Genomic DNA, 27,349 nt, shown 5'->3' with positions numbered 1-27,349 from the left:
AGCATAAATTATGTTTTCTTCTGTTATGTGTGATCAGTCCACGGGTCATCATTACTTCTGGGATACCAATACCAAAGCAAAAGTACACGGATGACGGGAGGGATAGGCAGGCTCATTATACAGAAGGAACCACTGCCTGAAGAACCTTTCTCCCAAAAATAGCCTCCGAAGAAGCAAAAGTATCAAATTTGTAAAATTTGGAAAAAGTATGAAGCGAAGACCAAGTTGCAGCCTTGCAAATCTGTTCAACAGAGGCCTCATTCTTAAAAGCCCAAGTGGAAGCCACAGCTCTAGTGGAGTGAGCTGTAATTCTTTCAGGAGGCTGCTGTCCAGCAGTCTCATAGGCTAAGCGTATTATGCTACGAAGCCAAAAAGAGAGAGAGGTAGCGGAAGCTTTTTGACCTCTCCTCTGTCCAGAATAAACGACAAACAGGGAAGAAGTTTGGCGAAAATCTTTAGTTGCCTGCAAGTAGAACTTGAGGGCACGAACTACATCTAGATTGTGTAGAAGACGTTCCTTCTTTGAAGAAGGATTTGGACACAAGGATGGAACAACAATCTCTTGATTGATATTCCTGTTAGTGACTACCTTAGGTAAGAACCCAGGTTTAGTACGCAGAACAACCTTGTCTGAGTGAAAAATCAGATAAGGAGAATCACAATGTAAGGCTGATAACTCAGAGACTCTTCGAGCCGAGGAAATAGCCATTAAAAACAGAACTTTCCAAGATAACAATTTTATATCAATGGAATGAAGGGGTTCAAACGGAACACCCTGTAAAACGTTAAGAACTAAGTTTAAACTCCATGGCGGAGCAACAGCTTTAAACACAGGCTTGATCCTAGCTAAAGCCTGACAAAAAGCCTGGACATCTGGATTTTCTGACAGACGCCTGTGTAATAAGATGGACAGAGCTGAAATCTGTCCCTTTAATGAACTAGCTGATAAACCCTTTTCTAACCCTTCTTGTAGAAAAGACAATATCCTAGGGATCCTAACCTTACTCCAGGAGTAACGTTTGGATTCGCACCAGTATAGGTATTTACGCCATATTTTATGGTAAATTTTTCTGGTAACAGGCTTCCTAGCCTGTATCAGGGTATCAATAACTGACTCAGAAAAACCACGTTTTGATAAAATCAAGCGTTCAATTTCCAAGCAGTCAGCTTCAGAGAAGTTAGATTTTGATGTTTGAATGGACCCTGTATCAGAAGGTCCTGTCTTAGAGGTAGAGACCAAGGCGGACAGGATGACATGTCCACTAGATCTGCATACCAAGTCCTGCGTGGCCATGCAGGCGCTATTAGAATCACTGATGCTCTTTCCTGTTTGATTTTGGCAATCAATCGAGGAAGCAGCGGGAAGGGTGGAAACACATAAGCCATCCCGAATTTCCAAGGTGCTGTCAAAGCATCTATCAGAACCGCTCCCGGATCCCTGGATCTGGACCCGTAGCGAGGAAGTTTGGTGTTCTGGCGAGACGCCATGAGATCTATCTCTGGTTTGCCCCAACGTCGAAGTATTTGGGCAAAGACCTCCGGATGAAGTTCCCACTCCCCCGGATGAAAAGTCTGGCGGCTCAAGAAATCCGCCTCCCAGTTCTCCACTCCCGGGATGTGGATTGCTGACAGGTGGCAAGAGTGTGACTCTGCCCAGCGAATTATCTTTGATACTTCCACCATTGCTAGGGAGCTTCTTGTCCCTCCCTGATGGTTGATGTAAGCTACAGTCGTGATGTTGTCCGACTGAAACCTGATGAACCCCCGAGTTGCTAATTGGGGCCAAGCCAGAAGGGCATTGAGAACTGCTCTCAATTCCAGAATGTTTATTGGAAGGAGACTCTCCTCCTGATTCCATAGTCCCTGAGCCTTCAGAGAATTCCAGACAGCGCCCCAACCTAGTAGGCTGGCGTCTGTTGTTACAATTGTCCAGTCTGGCCTGCTGAATGGCATCCCCCTGGACAGGTGTGGCCGATGAAGCCACCATAGAAGAGAATTTCTGGTCTCTTGATTCAGATTCAGAGAAGGGGACAAATCTGAGTAATCCCCATTCCACTGACCTAGCATGCACAATTGCAGCGGTCTGAGGTGTAGACGTGCAAAAGGTACTATGTCCATTGCCGCTACCATTAAGCCGATCACCTCCATACATTGAGCTACTGACGGGTGTTGAATGGAATGAAGGGCACGGCATGCATCTTGAAGCTTTGTTAACCTGTCCTCTGTCAGGTAAATCTTCATTTCTACAGAATCTATAAGAGTCCCCAAGAATGGAACTCTTGTGAGAGGAAAAAGAGAACTCTTCTTTTCGTTCACTTTCCATCCATGCGACCTTAGAAATGCCAGAACTAACTCTGTATGAGACTTGGCAGTTTGAAAGCTTGAAGCTTGAATTAGAATGTCGTCTAGGTATGGAGCTACCGAAATCCCTCGCGGTCTTAGTACCGCCAGAAGGGCACCCAGAACCTTTGTGAAGATTCTTGGAGCCGTAGCCAATCCGAATGGGAGAGCTACAAACTGGTAGTGCCTGTCTAAGAAGGCAAACCTTAGATACCGGTGATGATCCTTGTGGATCGGTATGTGAAGGTAAGCATCCTTTAAATCCACTGTGGTCATGTACTGACCCTCTTGGATCATGGGTAGGATTGTCCGAATAGTTTCCATTTTGAACGATGGAACTCTTAGGAATTTGTTTAGAATCTTTAAATCTAAGATTGGCCTGAAAGTTCCCTCTTTTTTGGGAACCACGAACAGGTTTGAGTAGAACCCTTGTCCTAGTTCCGACCGCGGAACCGGATGGATCACTCCCATTGTTAACAGATCTTGTACGCAGCGTAGAAACGCTTCTTTCTTTATCTGGTTTGTTGACAACCTTGACAGATGAAATCTCCCTCTTGGGGGAGATAATTTGAAGTCTAGAAGGTATCCCTGAGATATGATCTCTAGTGCCCAGGGATCCTGAACATCTCTTGCCCAGGCCTGGGCGAAGAGAGAGAGTCTGCCCCCCACTAGATCCGGTCCCGGATCGGGGGCTCTCGGTTCATGCTGTCTTTGGGGCAGCAGCAGGTTTCCTGGCCTGCTTGCTCTTGTTCCAGGACTGGTTAGGCTTCCAGCCTTGCCTGTAACGAGCAACAGCTCCTTCCTGTTTTGGTGCAGTGGAGGTTGATGCTGCTCCTGTTTTGAAATTCCGAAAGGGACGAAAATTAGACTGTCTAGCCTTAACTTTGGCCTTGTCCTGAGGTAGGGCGTGGCCCTTACCTCCCGTAATGTCAGCGATAATTTCTTTCAAACCGGGCCCGAATAAGGACTGCCCCTTGAAAGGTATATTAAGTAATTTGGACTTAGAAGTAACATCAGCTGACCAGGATTTTAGCCACAGCGCCCTGCGTGCCTGTATGGCGAATCCTGAGTTCTTAGCCGTAAGTTTGGTTAAATGTACTACGGCCTCCGAAATGAAAGAATTAGCTAGTTTAAGGACTCTAAGCCTGTCCGTAATGTCGTCTAGCGTAGAGGAACTAAGGTTCTCTTCAAGCGACTCAATCCAAAATGCTGCCGCAGCCGTAATCGGCGCGATACATGCAAGGGGTTGTAATATAAAACCTTGTTGAACAAACATTTTCTTAAGGTAACCCTCTAATTTTTTATCCATTGGATCTGAGAAAGCACAGCTATCCTCCACCGGGATAGTGGTACGCTTAGCTAAAGTAGAAACTGCTCCCTCCACCTTGGGGACCGTTTGCCATAAGTCCCTAGTGGTGGCGTCTATTGGAAACATCTTTCTAAATATTGGAGGGGGTGAGAACGGCACACCGGGTCTATCCCACTCCTTAGTAACAATTTCAGTTAGTCTCTTAGGTATAGGAAAAACGTCAGTACTCGCCGGTACCGCAAAGTATTTATCCAACCTACACAGTTTCTCTGGTATTGCAACGGTGTTACAATCGTTGAGAGCTGCTAAGACCTCCCCTAGTAGTACACGGAGGTTCTCCAATTTAAATTTAAAATTTGAAATATCTGAGTCCAATCTGTTTGGATCAGAACCGTCACCCACAGAATGAAGCTCTCCGTCCTCATGCTCTGCGAGCTGTGACGCAGTATCAGACATGGCCCTAGCATTGTCAGCGCACTCTGTTCTCACCCCAGAGTGATCACGCTTGCCTCTTAGTTCTGGTAATTTAGACAAAACTTCAGTCATAACAGTAGCCATATCTTGTAATGTTATCTGTAATGGTCGCCCAGATGTACTAGGCGCCAAAATATCACGCACCTCCCGGGCGGGAGATGCAGGTACTGCCGCGTGAGGCGAGTTAGTCGGCATAACTCTCCCCTCGCAGTGTGGTGAAATTTGTTCACATTGTACAGATTGACTTTTATTTAAAGTAGCATCAATACAGTTAGTACATAAATTTCTATTGGGCTCCACCTTGGCATTGGAACAAATGACACAGATATCTTCCTCTGAGTCAGACATGTTTAACACACTAGCAAAAAAACTTACAACTTGGTTATAATCTTTTTTAGCAACAAAAAACGCACTGTGCCTCAAAGAGGTACTAACGATTAAATGACAGTTGAAATAATGAACTGAAAAACTGTTATAGCATCAAACTTTAAAACAACACAATCTTTTAGCAAAGGTTTGTTCCCATTAGTAAAAACAACACTAATTAAATTTGTACATAAGAAAATAAAACAACGTTTTTATTCACAGTCACTATAAGGATTCTCACAGCTCTGCTGAGAGAATTTACCTCCCTTCAAAGAAGTTTGAAGACCCCTGAGATCTGTCAGAGATGAACCGGATCATGCAGGAAATATAAAAGTAACTGACTGGAATTTTTTGATGCGTAGCAAAGAGCGCCAAAAACGGCCCCTCCCTCTCCCACACAGCAGTGAAGAGAAACGAAACTGTCACAATTAAAGCAAAAAAAAAAAAAAACTGCCAAGTGGAAAATAATGCCCAAATATTTATTCACACAGTACCTCAGCAAAGTTAAACGATTCTACATTCCAGCAAAAACGTTTAACATGAGAATAGTTATTAAAAGGATTAATGACCTTTAACAGAGTAGTTCCGGTGAAATACCATCCCCAGAATACTGAAGTGTATACATACATGTCATTTTAACGGTATGGCAGGCTTTTCTCATCAATTCCATTCAGAAAATAAAAACTGCCACATACCTCAATGCAGATTCATCTGCCCGCTGTCCCCTGATCTGAAGCCTTTACCTCCCTCAGATGGTCGAGAACAGCAATATGATCTTAACGACTCCGGTTAAAAACATAGTAAAAATCTCTGTCAGATTCTTCCTCAAACTCTGCCAGAGAAGTAATAACACGCTCCGGTGCTATTTTAAAATAACAAACTTTTGATTGAAGTCATAAAAACTAAGTATAATCACCATAGTCCTCTCACACATCCTATCTAGTCGTTGGGTGCAAGAGAATGACTGGGACTGACGTAGAGGGGAGGAGCTATATGCAGCTCTGCTGGGTGAATCCTCTTGCATTTCCTGTTGGGGAGGAGTTATATCCCAGAAGTAATGATGACCCGTGGACTGATCACACATAACAGAAGAAAAGGGGTTTATTGCGGGAGTTTGTGCTTTACGGGCTTACCGCTGGTATTACGAGTTGAAAGTAAACACGATCGTTTAAGCGCAATCACGATTTATGCTAAAATGATTAATGTGACTACAGAGCTCTGGTTAACTGTTTTGCAAAACAAAAAAGTTGCATAAAACACATCAAAAGTACATTACAAAATATAGTTACACTCATAATAACACTGTCTAATGCAAGTAGAAGAAAACACAGAGAGCAACCGCAACGCAAGGTAAAAGCATTTAATGTTTGGTATGGCGCTATCAATACAATTGCACTTACAAGATGTTAGTAACAATATCGCCTTTGATAAACAATTCTCCGACTGCACCCAGGCTCTTTAACTCCTGACGTCACTTCCAGTTCTATTGCGTCCAAGCGTCTGTGTAAAAATCAGAAGCGCTGATATATATCACCACCGGTAGCAGTTTGTCTCTGTAACAACAACTCGTTTGTGTGGGAACAAAGTCTGTAATGTTGTCCTCCGTCTACGCGTTTCATCCGATTAACACGGAATTTCTCAAGACGCTTGGACGCAATAGAACTGGAAGTGACGTCAGGAGTCAAAGAGCCTGGGTCCAGTCGGAGAATTGTTTATCAAAGGCGATATTGTAACTAACATCTTGTAAGTGCAATTGTATTGATAGCGCCATACCAAACATTAAATGCTTTTACCTTGAGTTGCGGTTGCGCTCTGTGTTTTCTTCTACTTGCAGTATCGATTGGGCTGGGCGCTCTTTACCCATGCAGACCTTGCAGTGTGCGGCATATGGTCTGAGCACTGACAGGCTGACCCCCCACCCCTGCAGCAATGCTGGATATGACCTCTGGATATGACGCTGAGCACGTGCACTCAACTTCTTTGGTTGACCATGGCAAGGCCTGTTCTGAGTGGAACCTGTCCTGTGAAACCGCTGTATGGTCTTGCCCACCATGCTGCAGCTCAGTTTCAGGGTCTTGGCAATCTTCTTATAGCCTAGGCCATCTTTATGTAGAGCAACAATTCTTTTTTTCAGATCCTCAGAGAGTTCTTTTCCATGTGGTGCCATGTTGAACTTCCAGTGAGCAGTATGAGAGAGTGTGAGAGCGATAACACCAAATTTAACACACCTGCTCCCCATTCACACCTGAGACCTTGTAACACTAATGAGTCACATGACACCGGGGAGGGAAAATGGCTAATTGGGCCCAATTTGGACATTTCCACTTAGGGGTGTACTCAATTTTGTTGCCAATGGTTTAGACATTATTGGCTGTGTGTTGAATTATTTTGAGGGGACAGCAAATTTACAATGTTATACAAGCTGTACACTCACTACTTTACATTGTAGCAAAGTGTCATTTCTTCAGTGTTGTCACATGAAAAGATATAATAAAATATTTACAAAAATGTGAGGGGTGTACTCACTTTTGTGAGATACTGTATGTGTGTGTATATATCTATACCTATATATAATCATGTGTAAATATATGGTATAGATATGTATTGTAACAAAATACCATCAGATATATCAAGAAATATGTATTTATGAATAAATAGAACATATGAATGTGAAATAGTCATATTTTCATGTCGGGTTAGCGCACTTGAGAATATGCGATGTTTGCGCACGAGTAGGTTTTTTCTATTTTTTTTTCTTCATTGACTTCTAAGGGAGAATAGGTTATTGCGCACACGATATGCTAAGTTTCGCTTTATGCACTTGTTAGGTTAGCGTGCAAGCACAGCCAGCTTGCTTTCAACTCATAATACGAGCGCAACCCAACAAACTTACTTATCTCACAGTTAACGCGGGATCGTTAATTAGCACTCCACTTGTAATCAGACCCTTAGTAAGGGGGTTGATTCTGTGTACACAGAATTGCAGGGAAACAATGTAATAAAATGGACAAAAAGTTAAAATTAAACTTTCATTATTCAGATAGACCATGCAATTTTAAAGAACATTCCAATATACTTCTATTATCAAATTTGTTAGAATGGTAGCTGCACATATATGCCCCTTCTAATTGGCTTACCCATTGTGTTCAGCTAATTCCTAGTAGTTCTGCTGCTCCTTCAACAAAGGAGAGAGAATGAAGCGGTTTAGAAAGTTGTTTTTTTATTTCATGCTTTATCTAAATCATGAAAGTTTAATTTTGACTCTAGTGTTCCTTTAACAATATTGTCTTTAGGGTATGGTTCAGATCGGTGTCAATTTTGTACAGATTAAAGCTAAAATGCATGGTATCATCTGAAAGGAATTGCTTTTCAATAGCCTAACTCCATCCATAATTTGCCTTATTTGGAGGGGTCAATCTGGGCTTTAGTCAACAGACAACAAGGCTGTCATAACTTACTATAAAAGTACATTGTTTTGCAGTTGTTACCTGATAAAGCCAATTAGGGGCAGATATGTAGCAGAGTTAGCCTTGATAAGTCAGCAGTTCTGAGAAGAAGAAAGTGTTACATTTTCAAAGCTAAATTACATGAAAGGGTATAAAATAAATAAGGAACATATATTGCAAAGTTGTATCATGATGCATAAGATAACTAAACATTTATATGACATCAACAAAAGCATGTGTGGCGATGTCAGAAAGGGGAGAACATGGGAGTGTCTTGCAGGGAAGGGAGCATCATCTCCTTTACTAGACACAGACCCTTATTAAAGGTATGGGAAAGTTAAAATTAAACTTGCATGATTCAGATAGAGCAGGTCATTTTAAGACACTTTTAAATTGACTTCTGATTTTAAATGTGCTTCGTTCTCTTAATATCCCTTGTTAAAAAATGAATATGCACATATTATACACTAGTGGGAGCTGCTGCTAATTGGTGCCTGCACACATTTGTCTCTTGTGATTGGCTAAATAGATATTTTCAGCTTCCTGTCAGTAGTGCAATGCTGTCCCTTCAGCAATGGATAACAAGAGAATGAAACAAAATTGGATAATAGAATTAAATTGGAAAGTTGTTTAAAATTGTATGTTCTATCTGAATGATAAAACAATATGTTGGGGTTTACTATCCCTTTAAGACCCCTCTTTTGTAAAAGATAGGACTGCTCTTTCAAAAAGAAAAATCTAAAAGCACAGCACAGTGTTTTGCTGGGGACCAAGTCTTTATGAGCTTCAGAACAAAAAACAAAAAATGTATAGAGATACCCAAGTCTCTCTTTTATAGGGGCAGTAAAGTCAAAATTAGCATTAAGGAGTAGATTACAAGTAGAGCGCTAATTTATTGCACGCCCGTAATTGGGCAAATTCACCCATTTATGAGGGCGCGTAGTTTGCGGTAGCAATTAGCAGTCCGAAAATTAACCAAAGATCAGATCTAAATGTCCTTCAATTGCCCCCAAAATATAGTGTAGTGTAGTTTATTAAAATAAAAAAAAGTAGAATATTTTTTTTTAAAAATATTTACTGTATGAAACAGTTATGAGGGTTAAATTGAGTGACCAGGTCTATGGGGAACTGTATGTTCCCTGTAAATATATATGTATGTTCTTATATACATATATATTTATGTGTTAATACGTTATTGACACATACATATATATGTATATATTCATATACATATATATTTAAATTTGCTGCCCATCACTGCGCGACTTACCCCTTTCGCTATGCTAGGTTCTCATCGGAGCACAAAGCTTCCCTGCAATGCGAACGTGACCTCGCGTTCGCTTTGCACCTAACCTGTAATACCAGCGCACATTTTTAGTGAGTAGAGCTCAAGAAACGCGCTTGCATAAGCAATATTTTGCGCTCCACTTGTAATCTGGCCCTAAATGAATTAGATAGAGCATGACATTTTAAACAACTTTCCAATATACTTTTATTATTCATTTTTCTTAGTTCTCCTGGTATTCTTTATTAAAAAGTAATACTAGGTGCGCTCAGGAGCGTGCACGAGTCATCTGGCAGTAAATTGTTTATAGCAATGTTATACATGCTCCTAAGCTTCTATGAGCCTACCGAGTTTTACTCTTAAAGGGACATAATACTCATATGCTAAATCACTTGAAATTGATGCAGTATAGCTGTAAAAAGCTGACAGGAAAATCTCACCTGAGCATCTCTATGTAAAAAAGGAAGATATTTTACCTCACAATCTCCTCAGCTCAGCAGAGTAAGTTCTGTGTAAAAAGTTATACTCAGCTGCTCCCAGCTGCAGGTAAAAATAAAAAAAAATGAAGAAATGAACAGCAGCCAATCAGCATCAGCATTGCTGAGGTCATGAACTCTTACTGTGATCTCATGAGATTTGACTTAACTCTCATGAGATTTCATAGTAAGCTTCTTTTACCTGATTGGTGAAATAATATGAGAGTGCACGATGCTAGTCCCTTCAGATGTCCCAGGACAAACACACTAAAATGCTGCTTAGAAATCCTTTACAATGGGAGGTGGCTACTGAGGAACTTTTGAGGTAAAATATCTTTCTTTTTTACATAGAGATGTTCAGGTGATATTTTCTAGTCAGCTTTTTACAGCTATGCTGCATCACTTTCAAGTGTTTAAACATTTGGGTATTATGGCCCTTTAACTAAGAATATCAAGAGTACAAAGCAAATGTAATAATAGAAGTAAATTGGACAGTTGTTTAAAATCACATGTTCTATCTAAATCAGGACAGTTTCATTTTGACTGTCTTTAACCCCTTCACTACCGGGACTTTCAGAGAAGAAGTTGCCCAAAATACTGGAGAATTTTTAGCATTTTTGCTATCACTCCATTTAAACAGAAATAGTCTTGTTTTTATTAATTTACCTGTCAAAACTATATTTTTTTATCTAGGCCCATTTTGGTATATTTCATGCCACCATTTCACCGCCAAATTTGATCATGTAAAAGAAAATGTTAATTTTTTCACAAACATTTCTCACTGAAATTATTTACATACAGCATGTGCAATCATGGCACAAATGGTTGTAAAAGCTTCTCTGGGATCCCCTTTGTTCAGAAAAAGCAGACATATATGGCTTTGCCATTGATTTTTGCTAATTAGAAGGCCCCTAATTGCAGCTGCGCACAACACACTTCTATTATTCAGCAGTGAAAGGGGTCAATCAGGTAGCTCGTAAGGTTAATTTTAGCTTTAGTGTAGATATTACCCTCCCTCCTGACACTTCCCACCCCCTGATCCCTACCTGATCTGTAGTGTAGTGGTTCCCCCACCTCACCCCCTCTGGCGATCATTAGTTAGGAAGGGCCCCCACCCTTTTTCTGTAGTGTTGTTACTTATCCCTCCCTGTCCCTTTATTTTTTTTTTCTCCCTTTATTGCTGGACCGCCAACCCGCTTTCAGGATTCCCTCCTACACCTCCCGCCGGCACCAGCAAATTATCGTTGCAGACAGTGTCACCATCTGTAATAATCTGGCATCTACCCTCATATGGAACCAGAGCACCGATCGTGCTCCAGTTCCATATGAAGACAGATGCGATGAGCTCAGGAACTCCAGCTCTCGGCTGTAATTTAACAGCCAAGACTGCTGGAGCTTCCTGCAGCTCAGACGTATATATACATTGTGCAATACAATATGCAAAGTACTGCACAACGTATATATATGTCATTATGGGTTATGGTGTTAAATAAATATATAAATTTTGTGTGTAGAGCCATGTTATCATTGTGGTAACATTGATCACCTGGCAAAGAAGTGATATATTTCTGCATTGGCACAAAAATAGTCCCTTTAGTTTATTTTATAATCCCTAAAAACCTGTAAGAGCCCTCTGTCTCATTCAGCATATTTTGAACCTGCTGGGACCGCTTATAAAAAACAAGGTAAAAAAAAACTGTTGAAAAAAACTAGATATTACTTGTGTGGGTTAATCACTGAAATATGAGTTACAATAATGTTTAAATGTAAGCAGTAAACAAAAGCTCTAAATCAGCTTAGCACAGGGGTGTGAATTGTAACCTGATATCTTTGTAGAAAAAAATGTTGAAGTACAGCACTTCAGTTCACTATAACAGAAAATAAGGAAGATGACTAGAAAGTCAGTGTGTTTCTAAAATGAATACTTTTGTTGGGAAATAAAACAAACAGATAAAAGATAAATTGGAATAGAATGCTCCACTGCAGTCGTTTACAGTCTTCCTATCAAACGCATGTAAATACTAAAGTATTACCCTAGTAGTAATAAAAATACAGACTAAATGTAAATACAGGTATACCTCACTTTACAGCGCTTCACTTTTTGAAACAGTGCTGAACTCATTGTGAGATTGCGAGAAAAGTGACTGGCACCATTTTGTTATGCGCAGTTCACTCTGTTTACAGAATTACATTGCAATCTGTGTCTCAGTGTTGTAGTCTGGCAAATTTTACTACAGTAATTGTCACTATTTTACAGATACAGTTTTTATTGAATACGAATTGAAAACTGTGCTGTGCTAGTGTTAAACTAAATGTAGCGTTATTGCACCCCTAATATATGTTAGTTCAAACGTTTTTTCAAGTTTTTAAACACACTGGCAAATGAAAAGAAAGCTAAAACCACGTTGTTTCACTTTAAAGGGACATAATACTCATATACTAAATCACTTGAACCTAATGCAGTATAACTGTACAAAGCTGACAGGAAAATATCACATAAGCATTTTTATGTAAAAAAGGAAGATATTTTACCTCACAATCTCCTCAGCTCAGCAGAGTAAGTGCTGTGTAAAAAGTTATACTCAGCTGCTGCCCAGCTGCAAGTAAAAAAAAAAAAAAAAAAAAAAAAAAAGAGGAAGAAATGAACAGCAGCCATTCAGCATCAACAGTGCTGAGGTCATGAACTCTTTTACTGTGATCTCATGAGATTTGACTTAACTCTCATGATATTTCATAGTAAACTTCCTTAAACTGAATAGGCAAATAAGATGAGAGTGCACAAGGCTCAATCCCTTAGCTGTCCCGGGACAGACATACTGATATGCTGCTTAGAAGTCCTTTACAATGGGATGTGGCTACTGAGGAACTTTTGAGGTAAAATATCTTTCTTTTTTACATAGAGATGCTCAGGTGATATTTTCTAGTCCGCTTTTTACAGCTATGCTGCATCACTTTCAAGTGCTTCAACATTTGGGTATCATGGCCATTTAAGGCTGTTTTTTACTTTACAGCGGGCTCCGGTCCCTAACCCGCTGTTTGAGTGAGGTATACCTGTAATAGGATTCAAATCTAAACATCGTGCAAAGAGCATTAACTAAAATTTGGAAGTAACTTTATAAATGCTAAAGTTTAATGTACCTTTGCGTCCCAATCTTTATTTAGGTAGTATATACAAGTGACACATCTGCCATCGCCATTCGGATTGTCAACATGCCGTACATATCCTGTTCCTTTTCCTGGGTAACAAGCTACCATTGCCTGTAAAAACAAAGATAATGGTTTGTGATTTACATATAATGTATACATACATTTTCACAATAAATATAATACCTATAATTAAAGAATTACTATGATCTTTGACCTTTTAGGTTTAAGCATATGGACAAAGGCCTACCACTCCAAAGTTCTCCCACGTTCTAATCGGTAAAGGGAAAAGGGACTACATTTCCCATACTGCTTCAGTGGTGCGTGCCTTTGCCACGGAACGGACTGCCAGTCAAAGCAAATAGTAAAAAAACAGTCACACTCAAATGAAGTAATTATAAAAAACAAATCGGTAATTAATGCTCATTAAAAAAAAGCATATGGATGCAATACAAATATGTCTTACGTTCATGTTTCGTGACAAACATGGCCTCTTACTCATACATTTTGAAAAATACAGATATCTCAACAAATCTTCTCTGAGAAGAATATCTTCTCTAAGTTAAAGCTTACACAATAGTTAAAGCTTATACATTAGAAAATGGAGATGACAGAAAAGCCAAAAAAATAATATGTAATGTTTATCATGCATTTTAGACATGCAACCTAACCCCTTAGTGACCAGACCATTTTTCAATTTTCATACCGTTAGGGACCAGGGCTGTTTTTACATTTCTGCGGTGTTTGTGTTTAGCTATAATTTTCCTCGTACTCATTTACTGTACCCACACATATTATATACCGTTTCTCTCGCCATTAAATGGACTTTCTAAAGATACCATTATTTTCATCATATATAATTTACTATAATTTTTTTAATAAAATTTGATGAAAAAATTGGAAAAAAAACACTTTTTCTAACTTTGACCCCCAAAATCTCTTACGCATCTACAACCACCGAAAAACTCCCATGCTAAATAGTTTCTAAATTTTGTCCTGAGTTTAGAAATACCCACTGTTTACATGTTCTTTGCTTTTTTTGCAAGTTATAGGGCAACAAATACAAGTAGCACTTTGCTATTTCCAAACCATTTTTTTTTTTTTTTTTTTTTAAATTAGCGAAAGTTACATTGTAACACTGATATCTGTCAGGAATCCCTGAGTAACCCTTCACATGTATATATATTTTTTTTTTTAGTAGACAACAAAGTATTAATCTAGGCCCATTTTGGTATATTTCATGCCACCATTTCACCGCCAAATGCGATCAAATAATATTTTTTTTAAAAAGAAACTTTAGGTTTCTCACTGAAATTATTTACAAACAGCTTGTGCAATTATAGCATTGATGGTTGTAAATGCTTCTCTGGGATCCCCTTTGTTCAGAAATAGCAGATATATATGGCTTTGGCATTGCTTTTTGGTAATTAGAAGGCTGCTGCACACCACACTTTTATTATGCCCAGCAGTGAAGGGGTTAATTGGGTAGCTTGTAGGGTTACAAGCTACCTCCCTGACTCCCCTAAAACAGCTCTCTTCCCTCCCCCACCCCCAAAGGTCACCCTCATCTTAAGTACTGGCAGGAAGTCTGCCATCACAAAAATAAAAGTATATATATATATATATATATATATATATATATATATATATATATATATATATATATATATATATATATATATATATATATATATATATATATATATATATATTCTGCCCCTTACCTCCCTTGCCTCCCAACCTTCCTGACCCCCCCCCCAAACAGCTCTCTAACCCTCCTCCCTCTACCTATTAGCCACCATGTTATGTACTGGCAGCTGTCTATATTTTTTTTGCTTTTATTTGTTTTATATATATATTTTCCATAGTGTAGCTGCCCCCCCCTCATTCCCCTACCACCCTACCCCCTTCCAGATAATTTTACTAAACTATTATCCCCCTCTCCCTCCTTCTCACTTTTTTCCCTAGTGTAAGTGGTTCCACCCGCTCCCGCCCCCTCAAGCGATGGGCCGCCCACCCGGCTCCCTCCTATCCCTCCCACACCACCAACGATCAGCACCATCGCTGGCCGGTGGAGAGAAGGCCACCGAGTGGCCCTCGCTGCATTGGTTGCTTACCAGAGAGAATTGCACAATGCCTCAATATCGAGGTATCGCTGCAATACCCTGAAACCGTCTGGAAGCGATCACTATTGCTTACATCACTTAATGACCAAGGATGTACCCTGTACGTCCTCAGGGGTTTTAACGACTGGTTTTTGCAGGACGTACCCTGTACATCCTTGGTCGCCAAGGGGTTAAAAGTGACAGGAAACCCCAACATTTTCTTTCATGATTTGGATAGAACATACAGTTATAAACAACTTTCCAATTTACTTCTGTTATCAAATTTGCTTTGTTCTCTTGTTACCCATTGCTGAAGGAACAGCATTGTACTACTGGCAGCTATCTGAACATATCTAGTTAGCCAATCACAAGAGAAAAATGTGTGCAAGCACCAATCAGCAGCTAGCGCCCACTAGTGTAGGATATGTGCGTATTATTTTTCAACAAGGGATACCAAGAGAACGAAACACATTTGAAAATAGAAGTGAATTTAAAAGTGTCTTCAAATGACATGCTCTATCTGAATCATGCAAGTTTAATTTTGACTTTCCTATCCCTTTAAAGGGACCTTAAACACTAAATATATTTTATAAGCATAGTAATTTGGTTATTTCATGGCTCCATCTAGTCATGGGTTCTGCCATGTTGAAATCTATCTTACACTACATTCCAGTGCTGATGTCTTTGCACATGTGCAGCAAATGTCCTTCAGATACCTGTGTTCTATCGAAAACTCCAAAGGATCGAAAACTCTTCCGATGAATCCATACATCTGATTGGTTGTGCATCCTGTCCCTCACTGAGACACGGGCCAATCAGATGGGACTGTAATTGCCTATCTTTACGATCTATATTCCCTCCTCCTGGGGGGTTCAAGGGTGACGAAGCCCCTCCTATAAACTTAATTCCCCAAAGTTTACTTGGGGTGGATTCCAGAGGATCGGCAGTGTGCCCCCCAGACAGAGGCAAAAACAGATAGTGAAAATGGAAAAATCACCGGAAGTTACGTAATCTTGGAGTTTGACAGAACACCTGCAGTGTAACCTAGGTTCCAAAATGGTAACAGACATAATTAGAGGGAGGTGCATAAACTGTATTTTAATGTCCCTTTAAAGGGACACTAAACAAAATACATTTCCATGAACCTCACTATAATCATGGCTGCTGCCACTTTGGAACCTAGGTTACACTGCAGGTATCTGAAGGAGAGTTGCTGCACATGTGCAAACAGGTCAGCACTAGAATTAAATAAATGATAGATTTCAACATGGCAGCACCCAAGACTAAAAGGAGGCAAAAATAGCATCAATACTATGTATATAAAAACAGAATTTATGCTTACCTGATAAATTACTTTCTCCAACGGTGTGTCCGGTCCACGGCGTCATCCTTACTTGTGGGATATTCTCTTCCCCAACAGGAAATGGCAAAGAGCCCAGCAAAGCTGGTCACATGATCCCCCCTAGGCTCCGCCTTCCCCAGTCATTCGACCGACGTAAAGGAGGAATATGCATAGGAGAAATCATATGATACCGTGGTGACTGTAGTTAGAGAAAATAATTCAACAGACCTGATCAAAAACCAGGGCGGGCCGTGGACCGGACACACCGTTGGAGAAAGTAATTTATCAGGTAAGCATAAATTCTGTTTTCTCCAACATAGGTGTGTCCGGTCCACGGCGTCATCCTTACTTGTGGGAACCAATACCAAAGCTTTAGGACACGGATGATGGGAGGGAACAAATCAGGTCGCCTAGATGGAAGGCACCACGGCTTGCAAAACCTTTCTCCCAAAAATAGCCTCAGAAGAAGCAAAAGTATCAAATTTGTAGAATTTGGTAAAAGTGTGCAGTGAAGACCAAGTCGCTGCCTTACATATCTGATCAACAGAAGCCTCGTTCTTGAAGGCCCAAGTGGAAGCCACAGCCCTAGTGGAGTGAGCTGTGATTCTTTCAGGAGGCTGCCGTCCGGCAGTCTCATAAGCCAATCGGATAATGCTTTTAAGCCAGAAAGAGAGAGAGGTAGAAGTTGCTTTTTGACCTCTCCTTTTACCAGAATAAACAACAAACAAAGAAGATGTTTGTCTGAAATCCTTAGTAGCTGCTAAGTAAAATTTGAGAGCACGAACTACATCCAAGTTGTGCAACAAACATTCCTTCTTTGAAACTGGATTAGGACACAAAGAAGGCACGACTATCTCCTGGTTAATATTTTTATTAGAAACAACTTTCGGAAGAAAACCAGGTTTAGTACGCAAAACCACCTTATCTGCATGGAACACCAGATATGGAGGAGAACACTGCAGAGCAGATAACTCTGAAACTCTTCTAGCAGAAGAGATTGCAACCAAAAACAAAACTTTCCAAGATAATAACTCTATATCAACGGAATGTAGGGGTTCAAACGGAATCCCCTGAAGAACTGAAAGAACTAGATTGAGACTCCAGGGAGGAGTCAAAGGTTTGTAAACAGGCTTGATTCTAACCAGAGCCTGAACAAAAACCTGAACGTCTGGTACAGCCGCCAGCTTTTTGTGAAGTAAAACAGATAAAGCAGAAATCTGTCCCTTCAAAGAACTTGCAGATAAACCTTTCTCCAAACCCTCTTGAAGAAAGGATAGAATCCTAGGAATTTTTATCTTGTTCCATGGGAATCCTTTAGATTCACACCAACAGATATATTTTTTCCATATTTTATGGTAGATTTTTCTAGTTACAGGCTTTCTAGCCTGAACAAGAGTATCAATGACAGAATCTGAGAACCCACGCTTTGATAAAATCAAGCGTTCAATCTCCAAGCAGTCAGTTGGAGTGAGGCCAGATTTGGATGTTCGAACGGACCTTGAACAAGAAGGTCCTGTCTCAGAGGTAGCTTCCATGGTGGAGCTGATGACATATTCACCAGGTCTGCATACCAAGTCCTGCGTGGCCACGCAGGAGCTATCAAGATCACCGATACCCTCTCCTGTTTGATCCTGGCTACCAGCCTGGGAATGAGAGGAAACGGTGGGAACACATAAGCTAGGTTGAAGGTCCAAGGTGCTACTAGTGCATCCACTAGAGCCGCCTTGGGATCCCTGGATCTGGACCCGTAGCAAAGAACCTTGAAGTTCTGGCGAGACGCCATCAGATCCACGTCTGGGATGCCCCATAATTGAGTTATTTGGGCAAAGATTTCTGGATGGAGTTCCCACTCCCCCGGATGAAATTTCTGACGACTCAGAAAATCCGCTTCCCAATTTTCCACTCCTGGGATGTGGATTGCAGACAAGTGGCAGGAGTGATTCTCCGCCCATTGAATTATTTTGGTCACTTCTTCCATCGCCAGGGAACTCCTTGTTCCCCCCTGATGGTTGATATACGCGACAGTCGTCATGTTGTCTGATTGAAACCTTATGAAGTTGGCCTTTGCAAGCTGAGGCCAAGCTCTGAGAGCATTGAATATCGCTCTCAGTTCCAGAATGTTTATCGGTAGAAGAGATTCTTCCCGAGACCAAAGCCCCTGAGCTTTCAGGGGTTCCCAGACCGCGCCCCAGCCCACCAGACTGGCGTCGGTCGTGACAATGACCCACTCTGGTCTGCGGAAGCTCATCCCTTGTGACAAGTTGTCCAGGGTCAGCCACCAACGGAGTGAATCTCTGGTCCTCTGATCTACTTGTATCGTTGGAGACAAGTCTGTATAATCCCCATTCCACTGTCTGAGCATGCACAGTTGTAATGGTCTTAGATGAATTCGCGCAAAAGGAACTATGTCCATTGCCGCAACCATCAAACCTATTACTTCCATGCACTGCGCTATGGAAGGAAGAAGAACAGAATGAAGTACTTGACAAGAGTTTAGAAGTTTTGATTTTCTGGCTTCTGTCAGAAAAATCTTCATTTCTAAGGAGTCTATTATTGTTCCCAAGAAGGGGACTCTTGTTGACGGAGATAGAGAACTTTTCTCTACGTTCACTTTCCACCCGTGAGATCTGAGAAAGGCTAGGACAATGTCCGTATGAGCCTTTGCTTGTGGCAGAGACGACGCTTGAATTAGAATGTCGTCCAAGTAAGGTACTACTGCAATGCCCCTCGGTCTTAGCACCGCTAGAAGGGACCCTAGTACCTTTGTGAAAATTCTCGGGGCAGTGGCTAATCCGAATGGAAGTGCCACGAACTGGTAATGTTTGTCCAGAAACGCGAACCTTAGGAACTGATGATGTTCCTTGTGGATAGGAATATGTAGATACGCATCCTTTAAATCCACCGTGGTCATGAATTGACCTTCCTGGATGGTAGGAAGAATTGTTCGAATGGTTTCCATCTTGAACGATGGAACCCTGAGAAATTTGTTTAAGATCTTGAGATCCAAGATTGGTCTGAATGTTCCCTCTTTTTTGGGAACTATGAACAGATTTGAGTAGAATCCCATCCCTCGTTCCTTCAATGGAACAGGATGAATCACTCCCATTTTTAACAGGTCTTCTACACAATGTAAGAATGCCTGTTTTTTTATGTGGTCTGAAGACAATTGAGACCTGTGGAATCTTCCCCTTGGGGGTAGTTCCTTGAATTCCAGAAGATAACCTTGGGAGACTATTTCTAGAGCCCAAGGATCCAGAACATCTCTTGCCCATGCCTGAGCGAAGAGAGAAAGTCTGCCCCCCACCAGATCCGGTCCCGGATCGGGGGCCAACATCTCATGCTGTCTTGGTAGCAGTGGCAGGTTTCTTGGCCTGCTTACCTTTGTTCCAGCCTTGCATGGGCCTCCAGGCTGGCTTGGCTTGAGACGTATTACCCTCTTGCTTAGAGGGTGTAGAGCTTGAGGCTGGTCCGTTTCTACGAAAGGGACGAAAATTAGGCTTATTTTTAGCCTTGAAAGACCTATCCTGAGGAAGGGCATGGCCCTTTCCCCCAGTGATATCTGAAATAATCTCTTTCAAGTCAGGGCCAAACAGCGTTTTCCCCTTGAAAGGAATATTAAGCAATTTGTTCTTGGATGACGCATCCGCTGACCAAGACTTTAGCCATAGCGCTCTGCGCGCCACAATAGCAAACCCTGAATTTTTCGCCGCTAATCTAGCTAATTGCAGGGTAGCGTCTAGAGTAAAAGAATTAGCCAATTTAAGAGCACGAATTCTGTCCATAATCTCCTCATAAGGGGTAACTTTATCTAGCGACTTTTCTAGTTCATCAAACCAAAAAGACGCTGCTGTAGTAACAGGAACAATGCATGAAATTGGCTGTAGAAGGTAACCTTGCTGAACAAACATCTTTTTAAGCAAACCTTCTAACTTTTTATCCATAGGATCTTTGAAAGCACAACTATCTTCTATAGGGATAGTGGTGCGTTTGTTTAAGGTAGAGACCGCCCCCTCGACCTTAGGGACTGTCTGCCATAAGTCCTTTCTGGGGTCGACTATAGGAAACAATTTCTTAAATATAGGGGGAGGGACAAAAGGTATGCCGGGCCTTTCCCATTCTTTGTTTACAATATCCACCACCCGCTTGGGTATAGGAAAAGCTTCGGGGGGCACCGGGACCTCTAGAAACTTGTCCATCTTACATAATTTCTCTGGAACGACCAAATTGTCACAATCATCCAGAGTAGAAAGCACCTCCTTAAGCAGAGCGCGGAGATGTTCCAATTTAAATTTGAATGTAATAACATCAGGTTCAGCTTGTTGAGAAATTTTTCCTGAATCTGAAATTTCTCCCTCAGACAAAACCTCCCTAGCCCCTTCAGACTGGTGTAAGGGCATGTCAGAACCATTATCATCTGCGCCCTCATGCTCTACAGTATCTAAAACAGAGCAGTCGCGCTTTTGCTGATAAGTGGGCATTTTGGCTAAAATGTTTTTAATAGAATTATCCATTACAGCCGTTAATTGTTGCATAGTAAGAATAATAGGCGCACTAGATGTACTAGGGGCCTCTTGTGTGGGCAAGACTGGTGTAGACACATAAGGGGATGATGCAGTACCATGCTTACTCCCCTCACTAGAGGAATCATCTTGGGCATCATTTTCACTATCACATGCATCACATATATTTAAATGAGAAGGAACTTTGGCTTCCTGACATACAGAACATAGTCTATCTGAAGGTACAGACATGATAAACAGGCATAAACTTGATAACAAAGTACAAAAAACGTTTTAAAATAAAACCGTTACTGTCACTTTAAATTTTAAACTGAACACACTTTATTACTGAATATGCGAAAAAGTATGAAGGAATTGTCCAAAATTCACCAAAATTTCACCACAGTGTCATAAAGCCTTGAAAGTATTGCACACCAAATTTGAAAGATTTAACTCTAAAAATAACGGAACCGGAGCCGTTTTTTCATTTAACCCCTATACAGTCCCTGGTATCTGCTTTGCTGAGACCCAACTAAGCCCAGAGGGGAATACGATACCAAATGACGCCTTCAGCACGCTTTTTCAGTGTATCTGAGCTCCTCACACATGCATCTGCATGCTCTGACTCCCAAAAACAACTGCGCATTAGTGGCGCGAAACTGAGGCTCTGCCTAAGACTAGAGAAGGCCCCCAGTGAAAAAGGTGTCCAATACAGTGCCTGCCGTTTTTATTAACAAATTTCCCAGATAAAAACAACTCCTCAGAGTAACAAACCACTAAACAAGCTAATAAAACAAATGTTTTATCCCAGAAAAATGTCTACCAGTCTTTAAAGCCCTTGTGAAGCCCTTTATAAATTGTTATTAAAATGGCTTACCGGATCCCATAGGGAAAATGACAGCTTCCAGCATTACCAAGTCTTGTTAGAAATGTGTCATACTTCAAGCAGTGAAAGTCTGCACACTGTTCCCCCCAACTGAAGTTACTTCATCTCAACAGTCCTGTGTGGAAACAGCCATCGATTTTAGTAACGGTTGCTAAAATCATCTTCCTCTTACAAACAGAAATCTTCATCTCCTTTCTGTTTCAGAGTAAATAGTACATACCAGCACTATTTTAAAATAACAAACTCTTGATTGAAGCAATAAAACTACATTTAAACACCAAAAAACTCTAAGCCATCTCCGTGGAGATGTTGCCTGTACAACGGCAAAGAGAATGACTGGGGAAGGCGGAGCCTAGGGGGGATCATGTGACCAGCTTTGCTGGGCTCTTTGCCATTTCCTGTTGGGGAAGAGAATATCCCACAAGTAAGGATGACGCCGTGGACCGGACACACCTATGTTGGAGAAATGTATTTAGTGTTTAATGTCCCTTTAAGGGCTACATTACACATTGCAAGCTTGATATGCATCACAGTGAGAAAAACCTTGTTTACTATCTCTTTGCTTCCATGTCCGTTAAATAATGCAGTAGGAGTTGTGCTCAGACATGTAGTTTCTAGAACTTTCAGGTAAACAAGTTTTTCATGCTAGCGTTTTATATAAGAGGGGAAAAAAAGGCTTTCCCTGTTTTCAGTGAAACAAACTTATTAACCCAGATTTTTTTATTTCATGATTCAGATAGAGAATAAAATTTAAAAAAAAAAAAAAATCCAGTTCACTTCTATTATCAAATTTCCTTTGTTCTCGTGTTATTCTTTGTTGAAAAGATATCTAGATAGGTAACATGCACATGTCTGGCGGACTACATGACAGGAAATAGTGCTCTTGCTAGATTGTTGCAAAACTGCTGTCATATAGTGCTGCAGACACATGCACACTCCTGAACTCACCTTCCTGCTTTTCAGCAAAGGATAAAAAGAAACAAAGACAATTTTATAATAGAAGTAAATTGGAAAGTTGTTTTAAATTGTATGTTCTATCTGAATCCTAAAATATATATTTTTTCTTTTATGTCCCTTTAATATGCTGAAAATAATACACGTTAAAGAGACATGAAACTCAAAATTTTTATTTCATTATTCAGATAGAGAATACAATTTTAAACAGAATTCCAATTTACTTCTATTATCTAATTTGTTTAAAAATGCACATGGGTGAGCCAATCACACAAGGCATCTATGTGCAACCACCAATCAGCAGCTACAGAGCCTATTTAGATATGCTTTTCAACAAAGGATATCAAGAGATTGAAGCAAATTAGATAATAGGAGTAAATTGGAAAGTTGTTCAAATTGAATGCTCTTTCTAAATCATGAAAGAAAAAAATTGAGTTTAATGTCCCTTTAAAGTCCTAAATCAAATTAGAAAACTGGCATGAAGTAGAACAAACATCATCAAAATTGGCTGTTTTAAAGGGACATTGAAATGTACATTTTTCTACTCTTTAAAGGGACATTATACACTAGATTTTTCTTTGCATAAATGTTTTGTAGATGAGCTATTTATATAGCCCATACAGTTAGTTTGTTTTTAAAAATTGATAGTTTTGCTTATTTTTAAATAACATTGTGCTGATTTTCAGACTCCTAACCAAGCCCCAAAGTTTTAGGAGAATACCGATGTATACCTTCTACAGCTTGCTCCTGTTTGTGTAAAGGGTCTTCTCATATGCAGAGGAAGGGGGAGGGGGGAGTGTCTACTTTCACTGGGCGTTCCAGTCAACCTAATAAAAAGTGCTAAACGGGGAGCTGCTAAGTAAGTTTTTAAACGGTTTTATACTGGATTTTTAGATCAGCATCTGTGCATATTATTCTTTATAGTAATGCCTATTACATGCAGTTTTATGAAAATTGGTGTATACTGTCCCTTTAATGTGTTCCTAATGATCGATTTTGCTTGCTGGACTGTATTAAAAAGTTTGCAAACAGCTCAGTTATCTTTATTTTGTCAATTTAAATAGTTGTTTTTGCTGTTCAAACCTCCACTGAAAAATATGAATACTGCTGTATTCTCTGTAGAATAGTTATATAAATAGGGGAATATGTTATCATCCCATTGGAAGGTGGAGGGGGAGAGATTTTTGTTTCTGATATACTGTAGCTGGTTTTGTTCAGTGAACCCCATCCATAATTAGAACTTAAATACCTATTAGGCTTTATAGACATGTATAGAAACGTATTCGTTTAGAAGAGCAGATCCCAAATGGTTTGCCCTCTAGAACACATGCACATAAGTGCTGCAGACCTACTACACATTACATACAACAAGCCATATGGCTAACATTTTCATTGGTTGCTGGACCAAGCGTCATTTTAAAAAAGCGATAACGAAGGGAGGCAGCCAGTGGATTGTGAGTGACATAGGATGATATCAGGGATTATGACATATTTGTAGGTACTTCTAAAATATAATAGAATTACTTTTGTAAGTTTTAAAGGGACAGTCTAGTCACAATTAAACTTTCATGATTCAGATAGAGCATGCAATTTTAAGCAACTTTCCTATTTACTTTTATTATCAAATTTGCTTTGTTCTCTTGGTATTCTTTGTTGAAAGCTAAACCTAGTAGGCTCATATGCTAACTTCTAAGCCCTTGAAGGCTGCCTCTTATCTCTGTGTATTTTGACAGTTTTTCACAGCCAGACAGTGCTAGTTCGTGTGTGCCATACAGATAACATTGTGCTCACTCCCCTGGAGTTATTTATGAGTCAGCACAGATTGGCTAAAATACAAGTCTGTCAAATGACAGAGATAAGGGGGCAGTCTGCAGAGGCTTAGATACAAAGTAATCACAGAGGTAAAAAGTACATTAATATAACCATGTTGGTTATGCAAAACTGGGGAATGGGTAATAAAGGGATTATCTATCTTTTAAACAATAAAAAAAATCTGGTTTAGACTGTCCCTTTAAAGTAAGTATTTTACTGACTTTACTATCACTTTAAGACTCAAGCAGAAACAAGACCCATTCCAGTGAGCTGTCCACTCCAAAGCTCGGGAATAAAACAAGGCATATCTAGTGAGTTCAACTGCTCTCTATTTAACGCAAATTACATAAAATGTAGGTGTTTTTGAAGCCGAATAAATGTTAAAATAACAGTGAACTATATGGCATTGAATTTGTACTAATCTTCCAACCAATCACAATTTGCAGCACACAATGCAATTATTTCCATATATCTGACATCTTTAACAAATGTCTACCAACCTGCTTCAAGATTATTGTGTCGTCTTGTAGAAGATTCAGAATGAGTTACTTGGTCTTATGCAAATACAAACACAGACAAATCTAGGTAAAGCATAACGCATATGAAGTTCTTTTTTAAAGGGACACTGAACCCAAAAATTGTCTTTTATGATTCAGATAGAGCATGCAATTTTAAGCAACTTTCTAATTTACACTTATTATCAAATTTTCTTCAATCTCTTGGTATCTTTATGTGAAAGCAAGAATGTAAGTTTAGATGCCAGCCCATTTTTGGTGAACAACCTGGGTTGTTCTTGCTGATTGGTGGATAAATTCCCCCACCAATAAACAAGTGCTGTCCAGGGATCTTAACCAAAAAAATAGCTAAGATGCCTTCTTTTTCAAATAAAGATAGCAAGATTAAAAAAATGATCATAGGAGAAAGTTGCTTAAAATTGCATACTCTATCTGAATCATGAAAGAAACAAATTGGGTTCAGTGTCCCTTTAAGCAAATAGATAGGTTTGTTCCAGTAAAAAAATTTTTAGCAGCACATGAAATGAACAAACAATTCCAAGGTGGCACCTTATATGAAAAGGTTTGACATGTCTACAGTTTTTGCCAGACAGGCAAGAATTTTTGGACCAAATGGGTCAAATAAGGTTATGTTATGTGACCAAAATTCTTGATTTCACATGGGCCTGCCCTGTAATGAAATGTTTAAATAGGTTCTGCCAATACTTTTATTAAAAGGGACATGAAATCCATTTTTTTTCCTTTCATGATTCAGATAACGAATGCAATTTTAAACAACTTTCCAATTGAAGTCTATTATGTAATTTGCTTCATTCTCTTTGTATCTTTTGTTGAAGAAACAGCAATGCATATGGATGAGCCAATAACATGAGACATACACGTGCAGCCACCAGTCAGCAGCTCCTGAGCCTAACTAGGTATGCTTTTCAGCAAAGGATACCAAGAAAACATAACAAATTAGATAGAAATAAATTGGAAAGTTATTTAAAATTGCATGCTTTCTATGAATCTCGAAAGAAAAAATTAAAGGGACAGTATACTCCAAAATTGTTATTGTTTTTAAAAAAATAGATAACACCTTTACTACTCATTCCCCAGCTTTGCACAAACAACATTGTTATATTAATATACTGTATAACCTTTAAACCACTAAATTTCTGCCTGTTTCTAAGCCGCTGCAGGACACCTTTATCTCAGTGCATTTTTATAGCTTTTCACAGCAATGCTCATTCATGTGTGCCATATAGATAACATTGTACTCACTCCCGTGGAGTTATTTACGAGTCAGCACGGATTATCACTGAGATAAGGGGCAGTCTCCATAGGCTTAGATACAAGGTAATCACAGAGGTAATAAGTATATTAATATAACCGTGTTGGTTGTGCAATACTGGGGAATGGGTACTAAAAGGAATAACTATCTTTTTTAAACAATAAAACATTTTGAAGTAGACTTTTGCTTTAAGTTTCGTCAGCCATACTCATGCTTCCTGCTAAAGTTATTAAAAAGCCTTTAAATCATCCAAAAGTGTAAATTTGTAAACTGATGTTCTGTGACATTGACAACAAAGTTAGATTTTTCATTTAGATATTAGATTAGATGGTATTTATTAAATTGCCTGTAAAGTACCACAGAGCCTACTTGGATGTCCAGTAGTTTATACAAAATTCCATGGTACAGACAAACCATGTACTTTTAAGAAACTTTGCTATTTGCATTAACTACCAAATGTACTTTGTTTCTTTTGGTATTCTTTGTTGAAAAGAATGCCGAAGTAAGTGTAGGAACAGCAATTACACTACTGGAAGCTATTTGACGATTGGTGGCTTCTCACAAATGTCTCGTCACTGTTTTAACCTCTGTGTTTACCTTGCTCCCAGTAATGCATTTCTGCTCTGAAACAGGGATTAAACAAATATGCAAACAGTAGTGTAATAATAAAATGCTGTAACACATTACATCTTTTTATTGTTGCACTTTTAGGTTAATTTAATAATAAAATGCTCTTACAAAGCAGGGCTTTATATTATTACACTAGATATCCCTATAAAAGGGACATTAAACACTATAAAAAAACCCTCTGCAATATACTTTAATTTTTATTATTTATTTTGCCCCCTTTTCCCGTAATTCCATTCTGAAACTGTGAGCTTTTCAGTTCCTGTTCCACACAGCCATTGGCTGCACACCAGTGACTTATTTATAACTGTCCCTAATTGGCCACAGCAGTAAAAGTAACCTAAGTTACAACATGGCAGCTCCCATTGTTTTATAGACATTAAGGGACCGATTATCGATGCACCTGTTTCCGTGCGACCCTTCAGGCTCACTGGAAACAGCAGTTATGAAGCAGCGATCTTAAGACCGCTGCTCCTCAACTGGTCTGCCTGCTCTG

The 27,349-nt window shown here is 39.8% G+C and overlaps 1 protein-coding gene across 1 annotated transcript in view; it reads right to left on the bottom strand.

Annotated features, from left to right (window-relative positions):
- EGLN1 (egl-9 family hypoxia inducible factor 1) overlaps window positions 1–27,349 on the bottom strand; it is a 104,474-nt gene that overhangs the window by 32,843 nt on the left and 44,282 nt on the right. The window contains exon 2 of the mRNA XM_053711115.1: window positions 12,835–12,954. Within this exon, the coding sequence (XP_053567090.1) occupies window positions 12,835–12,954 (120 nt within the window). The remainder of the gene's footprint in view (window positions 1–12,834; window positions 12,955–27,349) is intronic.

The sequence above is a fragment of the Bombina bombina genome, chromosome 4 (assembly GCF_027579735.1).
Source record: "Bombina bombina isolate aBomBom1 chromosome 4, aBomBom1.pri, whole genome shotgun sequence".
NCBI lineage: Eukaryota > Metazoa > Chordata > Amphibia > Anura > Bombinatoridae > Bombina > Bombina bombina.
The sequence above is the reverse complement of the archived record's forward strand: the minus strand, read 5'-3'. Positions and strand labels throughout refer to the sequence as shown.